The 12,684-nt window shown below is 26.8% G+C and overlaps 1 protein-coding gene across 1 annotated transcript in view; it reads left to right on the plus strand.

The window, feature by feature from the left end:
• The window catches only part of LOC129962948 (dynein axonemal heavy chain 2-like), a 127,108-nt gene that overhangs the window by 13,852 nt on the left and 100,572 nt on the right, over positions 1 to 12,684 (plus strand). The window contains exons 5-11 of the mRNA XM_056076951.1: positions 2,415 to 2,650; positions 4,282 to 4,473; positions 6,077 to 6,181; positions 6,833 to 6,934; positions 9,347 to 9,540; positions 10,935 to 10,947; positions 11,772 to 11,954. Of these exons, the coding sequence (XP_055932926.1) occupies positions 2,415 to 2,650; positions 4,282 to 4,473; positions 6,077 to 6,181; positions 6,833 to 6,934; positions 9,347 to 9,540; positions 10,935 to 10,947; positions 11,772 to 11,954 (1,025 nt within the window). The remainder of the gene's footprint in view (positions 1 to 2,414; positions 2,651 to 4,281; positions 4,474 to 6,076; positions 6,182 to 6,832; positions 6,935 to 9,346; positions 9,541 to 10,934; positions 10,948 to 11,771; positions 11,955 to 12,684) is intronic.

Genomic DNA, 12,684 nt, shown 5'->3' on the forward strand with positions numbered 1-12,684 from the left:
TTCTGTTTACTAATCGTTTAAATGGATGCTATTTAATGGAATAATAATTTTTTTAATGATTTTACTGCATATCAGTATATTTTATTTTTATACTATTTTTAAAATGAATTAAATACATTTCATATAAAACCTATCATGATTTTCATTTTTATTAAATTTTTTTTTAGTATGAGGCAAATTAAGAACTTCGTTACTATTAAAAGTAATCTTAATAACAATTATTCACTAATAATCACTTAAAATTTTGATTCGCAAGAGAAGTTATTTTCTGGAAAAATTCTGCACAAAATATTCAACATTACAGCTGGCATTTCTGAAAAAGAAAATCATTTGTTTATAATGTCATTTCCTCCGTCCGAAAATAGCTTATGTCAGCCCATTTAAACATTAAATACTTCGTTTCACAAATTCTGCTGTGTCTTTTGCCATTAATACGCAGAGAGTGATAAAATAAAATAATTGTCACGTAAAATTTTTTGATTAGAAAATCAACAAAATTATTTATGCCACTTATTATTAATAATAAATTCTTACGTATATAAGAAAATAAACAAATACATATCAAGCATTGAATACATAGTGCATTGAATCTGAACTTTCAAAGATTAACATAGTTTCATAATCATTAAGGAGTGTTTCATTAATTAAAGTATAAAGTGAAGTAACTTTCTAAATGCCAGAAGAGTAGAAACCTAGTACACATGCACAATTTTTTTTATTTTTAAAATATCAGTATTTTAAATTATCTTAAAAACTTTATTTTATGAATCATTTAGGATTAGAAGGAATAGTCAGTATTTATCAGATGAACATATTAGTAGTGTATTCACAACTTTTATCCCAATATTTTGTATTTTTAAGCATTTTGTCCAAATTGGTTCTATGATATCCACAGTATATAAAAACTGTGGATTTTATTTATTTATTTTTATGATTATTTATTTGATTTTATGGCTATTTCAGTTTTTAACTTCTAATTAAATACAAACTATATTTCGTATCTCTAAATAAAGTTATATGTATCTGAATGATCTAAATAGTTTATTTTCTGTGGCAACCTTATGAATTTGAAAGGAAATATAGATCAATTTCCAGATTTCTTAATTTTCGAAGTTAGAGTTTTATTAGAGTTCGTAATGGTTTGTCCAAATTGAAAAGTTTACATGTAAATAAAAAATAATAATTCTTTTGAAAAGCAGATACCACAAAAAGCAAATTTCTTAGATCCGTTATTTCCTGAATTTTACATTCATGGAAGCTGAGCAATTTTTGATATTCTTAATTGAAATTCTAATTGCTAATCTAAATTGCAGATCTAAAGTGACATACACATAAAAGGAAAAGAATTCTAAAAATATTCTAACGTTTTTGGAAATTCTTCTGTATTCTAAAATAGTACGTAATCAATGACATATCAAATATGTTATTGTATGGTTGAACATAAAAAAACATCAGCTTTTAGTGAAGATAAATTCATTCAAAAGATGCTTTCTAAGGCAAATTTTTTTCTTTGCTTTCTTTCTAAAGGAATATTTTGTTCAAATTAGTTCACCTGGAAAGATGATATCAAAATCTTTATTTCTAAGTTGAAAAGTATTCATTTTTTAAGAGAACGCAAAAGATTTTATGATACTGTTTTTTAAAAATACATGGTGTAAAATATCATACGGCGAACTTACAATATTATGTAGCATAAGACTTCTATTTTATTGATTTGCATATCAGATGTTATCAATTGGGTATTTATTTAAAATGCACTCTCTTCTGAGGTCAGACTTCTAAAGCAAGATATAACCGATTTCAAATATAAAACCTTTGTAAACTGATAAAACAAGGTATAATTTCATTTATCAGTCTGAGAAAGAACTGTACCAAACGACTTATCTAACTATTAGAAAGAGTTTCTTTGCATTAGTATTCTTAGAGATTGAAAAATGATTTCACTATCAATTTTAGCTTAAATCTGGCAGACGGTATCCTCTTTGTCAAGTAGTACCTTTTGATTCGAACCATCTTCAATTATTCGAAAATAGTAATTGAAGTTCAGATTCTCTGAATTAAATAGTCAGAAAAGGATATTATTTATGATCTATGAGATTTGGCAAACGTGTGGAAATTATTACCCTTAATTTCGGTAAAAATTGAATGTATAGCCATTGACAATTTCAAAACTATCTCAGGAATAAAAAAAGATCGTATATTAGTAATTTATTTCAAAAAAATTCCTATGCATTTTTCGACAATCGAGATTTATGTAATTATACTGCTAGAGTCCATCTTCATTCAATAACTCTTTAATAAAATAAACTTCGAGGATTCTTAATATTTGAATAACCAAAACGTGCTTTTTCAAAATATTTCTTAAATTAAATCAAAGTGATTTATCAATTAAATTGTTTATGATATCTTTTTAGGAACTGTTATGAAATGGATATGGCTATTTACGTGTGTTCTGATGCAAGGTGGAAATAATAACAGTGAAGAATCTGGGCCACTTGAAGAGATTGAATTTTGGAAGCTTAAATGTAATGATTTGAAGAAAGTGTTATACCAATTAGAGCGGGATGACGTGAAAATGTGCATCGAGATTCTGAAAGCTGCTAAACTGACGTCATACTTTAAATTCATGGAGGTGTCCAATCAACTTCAGGTTAGAAGTAGCAGTCAGTTATATTTTTATTAAGTCTAATTATTGATCCAAAAATAATGTTAGTAGGGAAAGGTTTGCAGTAAGGCATGTTTCATTGATACACACTTAAGATATCTGATTGACTTAAAGTCGTCGTTTTCAATAAAATTATCAAAATTTTTATGATTTAATTTTACAGTCTTTTTATAAGCTTTCTATTTTTTTTTTTTTTTTTTGTTTATGTGAATTACAAATGGAGTTACAGCTGTTCTATTATCGAGGCACAATCAAAAATCTAAATCAGAAATGCCATTCCAAAATCAAAAAACTTCCTTTTGAAATAAGAAATAATATATTTCATTCGTTTTTCTGAACTCCAGCTCTACCTGCGCCAATCATAAATTTAAAAATAAATGAGCAATTTAATGGATCTTCGCGATCAGAAGCTGGTAAAAAAAATATCTGCATAACAAAACACAGAGTTGTAACGAAAGTTCCACCAATGTTATCTGGAGCGTTGATCCAAAAGAGGCATTTATTGAACTTCAAGCACTGCAATTAATATTGTCTTCATTTTTTTCAATTATGATTCTGCAGGTTTGCTATCTATTTTTCAAAAATTAGGTTAGTCGACAGCACTTGATTTAACCCTTTATTTACGAATTATATTACCATCGATTTTTCAAATTTATTTTTGAACCATTAGTTAAGTTTTGGTTCGAAATTATCCCAAGAAAGAGGAATTTTGAAAAAAATTAATTTAAATAATTTAATTAATGATTCAAAGATTTTTAATGTCGTTTTTAGTTGATATCTATTGCTTTCCATTGGAAAACTCTCTTCGGTTTTTTTTTTTTTTTAAATATTGTTAGAAAAAATAGTCACATTACGAAAAAATCAGCCGAATTTCAATGGTACTTTAAAGTACTGTCGATAAATAAAGGCTTATTATTTTAAAATGTTGTTAGCATGTTTTATTCGCTCTTAGACAATATGAGGACTGTTGCCTCAAAATGATATTCTGAGCCATCCATGAAGCACTCCAGAAAAAAAAAAAAAAAACGGGTGAGTCATGAACAAAGTAATAGTTTGAAATTTTAGGTTATGGAAAGTATCACATACAATGCTGGGAAGTTTTAATTCTTTCCAAAAACTGTAAACATTAATTTATATTGTATTAAAACTTTAAATGCGTTTTCTAAAAAATAATATTTTTGTAGAAAAATGTCGATCATGACAATGATTTTTCAAAAAGTTACTCCAGTATTGATATGAAATTTTCCGAGATTGTTTTCACTAATATGTTGGAAGTTTTCCTCTAGAATTTGAGGTCAGTATTGAGTGTAAATAAAAATTTTAAGTGTTTTAAGTATAAATAAAAAGCATTTTTTATCTAAGGCATTCATGTTCTGCTTTACGAGTATCATGACGAATTTCACGAAGTTAAAAAAAAAGTATTAGATTCTAATATTTAGATTTTATGGCAAATTAAATAGTGATATAAATCGATAAAAAAAATTTTAAATTATGCTTTTTTTATAAATTTTATCACATTGAGAATAAAAATCTTTTTCTCCTGAGAAACATTGATTTTTAACAAATGCTGGAACTTTTAATCTATAATAATCATTTATGTTTTTTTTCTTCTATAGAATCAATTTAACATCGCACAGAATAATGTCAAGTTTCTTTCCATCCTGAAGACGCCATGTAAAGACATTGAAACAGCTGCTTTATCTGAAATTCCAGATCATCTTAGCAAATTACTCGATTTTGTACGAATTATTTGGAACAATTCACCATATCTCAAAGATCACAGTGAAATTTCTAACTTATTGTGCAAGGTGAGTATGATTTTCATAATTATTTAAGAGTTATTTTTGGATGAAATACCTATTTAATATTCAAATCTGTCAGTTTCTAAAAATTTATAAAAATATTTTAACATGTATATGGTTTATAATACATTATATAAAATGCATGATTTTTAATATGTATACAGGAGTGATTGTTTCCGGATTTTTTATTTTTCAAAATTCGGAACTTTCGAATTTTTTTTACTGAAACAATAAATTTGTCACAATTTGTGTGGTTAAATTTAAATTTAAAATTTCATGATGATCGCAATATAAGAATTTTTTTTTCAAACGATAACTTTTCAAATGCGACAGTTTCAATTGCAACCCTTAAAAAGGAAAAATTAAATATTTCCTTTATGAAACTGTGTTTTTATTCTTTTTTTTTTCACTATTTAAGATATTTGATGAATATTTCGTGGACTTGGTGATAAGACCGTAGCATCTTTCTATCTAGAATAAATATATCATTATAACATTTAACTTGACTTCGAAGATTTATATTCAGAATTTTGAGAATCATCTTCCTGATAATTTAATTTTCATTGACAGTACTGAAAAGAAAAATAAATAAATTTTTAAAAAACTCCAATGAAATACCTTTATCAAGTTTACCAGTTTAAATCTTGTTCTACATTGTGAAACAACAAAGTTCATTTCTTTGATGAAATTGGTAGATTATTTGTTAAATATAACTTTAATGGATGAAAAATTATCAGATTATGAAATCAAAAATTATCAATTAGTTATTAAATTATCTTAAAATTGAACTAAATTCAATTTAATTGAACAAAAAATATTGATGATGTTTATTCGTTGTTGTATGGTAATATTATGATAAATGATAAACACTTTTGACAATGGTTAGTCAATATACTGAGCAGACCGTAAAATATTATTTATTTATTTTAAACAAAAATGTGTGAGATGTTTTTGGGCTAAAAATAATTTTTCAAAAAAGATATTGATCAACATTTTATAGAAAATTTATTGAATCTTCCGCCCATGACATTTTACCAAAGTCCCCATAAACTTTTCACTTCCTGGTTTCAATTACTTGCAATGACTTTTCACATGTAAATTTAAATTTATATTCTTATGCCCATTTTAAATTAATTAACGAGCATTTTAGATTTTAATGGAGTATTGGAAGGGTTAAATGAAAAGCTATTGTCTTCAAACAGAGCATTAATTTGTTTGCCGAGAAAAATGTAAACACAGCAATTTCCATAACTGCTTGCCCTCCCAAAACATAACCACATCAGAAGTTAGGCAATCGAAAATTAAAATATCTTAATTAGGTTAGAAAGATCATGTTACATTTTCCTGAATCATTATACCTGAATGCATTTTGCAGTGGGCCCAAGTCGTGCGCTATTACACTCACGAATACTACTGTTTCACATTTTTACGAAAATCATTCGCAATAGAGTCAATATACATATATTTTTTAAAAATTCGAATTATTCAACTGTTTCTTAAAAAATTATATCTGGTATAAATACTCACACGCTTTAATATTGCAATCTTTTTTTATAAATGAATCTTGCATTCTTACTTTGTTGATTTATTTATAGTTGTTGATTTTTAGGTCAATAATTTTGTAATAAAGACTGTTTCCAATCACATACCCCTTGATGAAATATTTCAAGACAAAACATCAGTCCAGAAACAGAATTTGCTAGATGTCATTGCGGTTTGTAATAAATGGATAGAAATTTTTGAATTTGTAAGTGATCATTTTATATTATTTACTACGTTTTAATTGCGATGTGATGCATATGATAATATGATATTTATTCTTCCAATGTGTCCTTTTTTTTTTTAATATTTGGATGGATAAAAAGAATTAGTTTGGATAAGAAATTATATTTAGATATGTAATATTATATGCTGTTACAAGTATAAATAAACATTTTTGATGATTTTTTTGAGCAAAACTACTTTTTATCTTGGCATTACTGTATGCTTAAATTTCTACTATAATTTTAAAGATGTCGTTATTATGCCAAAAAATTAAGAATACTGAAACCTTTCTGAAACCATTTTAGTTTTACATTTTAGTTATTGTATTTCTCTAAATTCTGTTTGAGGTTTGAAGGTACTTCATACATATTTTGTTAATATCGAGCTATGGAATTTATTGTAGGTATATGTTCATTGAATTTTTCTTTTGGTCTCAATATTTTATTTGTGGCTTATTTCCAGGGCGATTATTATTTATTTCACTTTTTTTACCTCATGTTTTTACATGATATGGCACACCACTGACTTGTTTATAAGTTTTATAAATATGTACTGCAATATTAACAAATTTTTATAGTTCTGCTTCATTTTGTATTTTTAGTCTGAGAAAGTGCACAAAAAATTTGCTGCAAGTGTGTGGTCTGGCCAAGACCTTTCTCCTCAAATTAATCTTTTTGTACATCGTTGTGAAGAGCTGATTCAGGTATGCTAATTTATGTTGTTATTCTTTGCCTCTTTTATGAGTATTATATAGTTATAGTAGTGAATTAGAGTTAAGGAAAAAAATTATTCGCCTGTGAAATTCGTTAGAAAGAATTTAATGATCGCATTCCAGTTTGTGATATAAAAATTAAAATTATTAAACTTATGTTTGCTATTAATCGAGTTTTGTGGAGTTATAGTAACAGCTCCACTCAAGCATACAAGGTCTGCCCAAAAGCAAATTAAACTTTTAAATTAGAACGTTAAGTCGGCCTACCAAAAGCATTTTAATGACATTATGTCGAATTCATCTTGAGTTTGTATCCATAATTTTTTCCTTAATGTTACATTTTGTCATTGTTTTGAAAATGGTTGTGTTATATTGTGTCCATTTCGAAATAGAAGAACAAATAGTTGGTTTGAATTTTGTTTAAAATTGACAAAACTTTTAAATAAAATATTTTAAAAATTGCTACAAATTTACGGAGATGATAGTTGTAAACAATCCCAATGCTATGAACAGACAATAACCAACGGAATATCCGCATAAGAAAATTTGGAAATAGGGTGTTGGATCTACGGCAACCTCTATTTGCACAAGCATCTCCACAATGTTGTTTGATATTCTGAATGCCGGACAATATAACGGAAGATATCGTAGCAATGTTGTTAGGTAGTTTGTGCCAATAAACATTATCATATGGAGGAAGTGCATATTTTAATTTGTTCAAATACTCGTTTAAATACTCATGAAAATGTTGAAAATACAGGCATCGGTAAAAGTTGGTTTCATCGAATTTTAATTGCAGACACACACACACACACACACACACACACACACACACACACACACACACACACACAGATATGTATATATATATCTGTGATATATATATATATATATATATATATATATATATATATATATATATATATATATATATATATATATATATATATATATATATATATATATATACACACAAAAAAAAAAGAAAATGCAAGTAAAAAATGTAACAACAAAAATAAAAGGTAAAATGAAAACTGAAAATAACCCGGAGTAACAATAAAAGGTGCCTAAAACGCGAAATGAGGAATTCATAGTTTAAAATAGTGTTTTCTTTTGTTTTGAAAAATATATCTCAGCAAAATTTGTCACTGCTTATATTAGTACCTTTAATATGGCCACCAAAGTGGTTAGTATTACTAAAATAAATTTAATTCTGTCGATAAACTTTAATGAACTACATTTTATCCTATCAAAAATGTAAATAAGTATAATTAAACTAAATAAGTAATAGTATAAAAAATAGAATTAAACTAATAAACGAACGATTACTTTAAATTATGCAAAATAAGAATAGAATATTCTGATTAGCAAGCAGTTCTTCGTAGTGACAAAATTAACTATCGATTTCGATCGAATTGTTGAGGTTAAGATCTTTATCAAAATTTTTTTCACAAATCTTTGGAAATGGGGAAAAAAATTTAGTCAATGGGTAGGGTAGGCGTTCACAACTTCTTTATACATCATTAATGATGTCATTCACATGAAACGAAAATTCCCTTTATTGTGTATTCTTAAAAATGCTGTGTCTTACAAGATAGATCATTAAACCTAGAATAACCAAATTTAACACATATACACTTTGGATGGTAAGAATGTGCATTTAGGAGCATTTTTAAAAATGTTGACTAGGATTTTAATTCATTAAAAACGAATTGAAATTTTCACATTTTATACCCACAGTTGTCGAAAATATTATAGTTCAGAAAAAAATTTTATAACTTCTTAAAATTCAAAAAAATTATCTTTTCAATGTTGTTAAATTAATTACTATGCAATTGCTTGTTTACTTTTAAATGATTTTAAAAAATATTTTTAAGTTTATTTTTCAACAATATATTTCACTAATGCAAAAAACAAAGCCAAAAAAAAAAAAATCAAATTGTTTGGATTGTTGTTACAAATATTATATCCTGGATATTTTTTATTGTTGATGATGGGCATTTAAAAAATACTATTTATTTTTCCGTGACGGGTAGATTTCTGTTTTAAGTATGTTTTTAATAACCTTTTTTGAAATGTTGCGCTTACATTAAAAGTGTAGTTTCAAAAATTAGGAAATATTAATTTTTTAAAAATTCTTTCATTTAAAAAATAGTCGGAATTTAATTGTTTCCGTTTTAAATTTAAATTTAAAGTACTTTTGAGACCAAAATGGGAGGCTAGTGTAAAACTTTCAATCCTAATAATTCATCTTATGTGCCATCTAGTAAGCAGAGAAGAAAATTTACTGGCACAGTATTTGCATATAATTAATTCTGAAAGGTTAATTATCAGAAATGATGAAGGAATTTTAAAGATATTTTTTTAATAGGTGTGAAAAAATTTCTTTGCACAAATATACAGGTTTGTGAATATAAAGATGAATTTAGCTGTGAAGAAAATGCTGATATCTACAGCCCTGGGCAAAAGTGCTATGAAATTGCTGAACAGCTTGAAGCTATTCAAACAAGTTTTTGGAATTTTTTGCATGAACTGGGTGAAAACAAACGGGCAGCATTGCATATAAGATCAGCAGCTTGGTATGAATTTTTCAAAACGTAAGTTGTAAATTCCTTGTGTTTTGATATGTTTTAATTGAACAGTTTTCTCAATATACATTGATTATTGTTATAGTGCTTTAAAAAGATTTTAAATAAATTATAATCAGCTTTTTATTGCTTGATTTTTGTGTTAATGAATATCTTAGTTTATTAAACCGAAGAATTTTCATTTAAAACCGAAATAGAAGATTAGTTACAAAAAAATAATTTTGTCCCGAATATATACTGATGTCCAAATTTAAAATCACTTACAGATTTTTCACAAAAATTCAAAACTGCCGCCATCAAAATTGATAAAATTTTAACAATATTTCGAGTAATTGTGAAGGCTTGTATAGCAATGTACGGTGGCCACATTCCATATTAAACAGATCTTGCATCGCTGTTCTAGAGTTTTTGATATAACCTGTACCTTAAGTAAAAAATTATCTTTTATCCATATTGCTATTTTTATTCTTTCGCTCATAGCAATATGACTCTACACCAAATTCATTGCAATTAGCAAAATATTTCTCTGGTTATTACAGATTTTGTGTCTGCAACTTTGATCTTGACATCAATGTACATTAAAATCTATTTCTTTTTAAAATTAAAAATTTTTTAGTTGCAAAATAGAATATATAAATCAATTAAAAAAATATTTTGGCTTGTAAATTTACAGGGTATGTCGCATTCAATGAGAGTTTTATAGCTTTTTCATAGTTCACCTTTAAACATTTATTGATCCTTGATATTATATTTAGCTGTATTCTGAAAAAGATTTGAAAACTACTATATTTCTGAGACTATCAATTTATAAATTTGAAAATGCAAACAATAACTGTTGCAAACTTTTTATTGACAGCTGTTAAGTTTATATTATTAATCTATACAATTGTAGTGAATAGTATATAAGCCAGTTAACAACTACGCAGCACGAGCAATTGCTTTTGCATAATGGTTTAGTTACTGAACTGCGCACCACAAGGTCCCAGGTTCTATCTTTCGCTCAATTTAATTCGCCAAATTGGTGACCTCGGACGATGAACCTTCAACCTTCGTAACAGCTGTTGTGGCGCCATCTACCCACAACCAGAGTAGTCAGACTCACTTGACGCAGCAAACAAAGTCGCCAGACTCACTTGGCGCAACAGCATCAGCAACCACAAACACTAGCCATAACGCTTGCCGCTACTCAACTGGGTACAGGCCCATTATACAACAGCTAAAAATACATCACCACTCAACAGCCATATCATTCGTCTCACTTCCGACTCACTGGAGGAAGAGTCTGTGGTGAATAGCATACAATAAATAGATGACAACGATAATCTCATTTTTGAGAGTTTACTATCTATATCTATTATTATAATATCTCTATATTCAATAATTAAATTTATTATTCCTTTCAGATTTAAACTGCAAGTAAATGAGCTTGAAATTAGTATTTCAAAATTAATGCTGAATGCTTTTGAAAATTTAAATACTATTGAAGAAGGTTTAGAAATCTTAAAAATGTTCCAAAAGCATTTTAAAAAACAGGTAAGTCTCATATTTATGTGTGTTTTGATTATTATTTTTATTGAGAAAAAATATATAATATAATTAGTTTAGAAATATTCATTTATGAATTTTCATGTTTCAGTGTGTATACAAATTTACCATTTTATATGCACTTTATTTAATTTTATGTAATAACTTTGTCAAGTTGTCTTTAGTTAAAGTATGTTAATATAAATCTAAAATACGTTTCGTTGCATGTTTAGATTATTACGTTTTCTTAGATTATTATAATATAATAATATTAATTCTTAATGCTAAATTTGTTTAGATTATTGCATACGTGTATATGATTTAACTAGCTTTGAAGTATTAATTTATGAGTTTGCATATTACAGTGTATGTTAAAATTCACCAATTTCCCTTCGTCTTTTCTATAATAATTTGTTAAAATGTGTGCGATAGAAGGATATTAACATAAAATATATTTTACTAGGAAATATTGCTAAACTTCATTTTGTAGTTAGTTATAAAACCATTATTCAAGTAATTTAAATTTTACAAAATAGCTATCAAAATCCATATTTGATTTTAGACTTTACCATTTCGGATTCTCATTTATTAATCTAAGATTTTGTAATTGATTACATTTTATCTTGACCTAGCTGGGGACTTATCCATGTTGCAGTAAATGCTTAAAAAGTTGCAAATTCTGTTAATTTTAAGTCTGAATATTTTGTTAATTTTAGGCAATGAAAAGAGATTTGCGAAGATGTGTAAAAACGCTCTATGATATCTTTCTAAATGAACTGCATCATGTTCAAGAGAAGTCTGTTGAACTGAAAACTTTATGTCATCCCTCACTTCCTCAGTATGGAGGAACAGCATTCTGTGCATCACTTCTGCCGAAAAGAGTTAAACAACTTTATAAAGTAGGTTTCTTCATTTTTGTTTCATATTCCGTCATTTAACATGATTAAAAAAAGGTTTTTAATTGATTTTCAGGATCTGCAGTTTAATTGCTGATTTAACAAAAAAATAAGCACCTTAAAAAAATGTAATATAATGTAAAAAATGTAATGTAGTAATCTATTTGTTCTTTTTACTCGTCATCAGTCATCGATTTTAAAAATCATCTGGAGGCTACAATAAAATAAATACCTTTTATGTTCTTTTTTTGTAAGAACAGTTTTTTGAACGATTACATTGCCTACAATGACCCCGGAGGTGTTCATATTAAAATCTTGATATGGATTCATGAAGTTGCATCCATGAAATCCACAGCCATTTTTAACAATCAATAATTCGTAAACAAATAAAAATAGGTACCTTTACATAGAAAAGATGGAAATAAAATCGAAATATTTTTATCACAAAGTCAGCATTTTTTTTTTTTTTTTTCAAACTATACTTTTCATAGTGTTCAACAACATTGATTTTGCTTTCATTTGTGACTTGCAATTAAAATCGGTGTTTAAATTCCAAAAATTATTATTCCTTCTGTAATATTAAATGATAACATTGAACAGTTGCAAGCAATTATTTCATTCAGTATCGTATGTACCAACAGCAGAACCATCTCAAGGTAAAATTAGTTAGCTGATTTTATCAATAAAAATTGGTTTTATGATTAAAGGAAAACTTGGTTTCATTTCAGTGCAT

This window comes from Argiope bruennichi, chromosome 3, assembly GCF_947563725.1.
Source record: "Argiope bruennichi chromosome 3, qqArgBrue1.1, whole genome shotgun sequence".
Classification (NCBI taxonomy): Eukaryota; Metazoa; Arthropoda; class Arachnida; order Araneae; family Araneidae; genus Argiope; species Argiope bruennichi.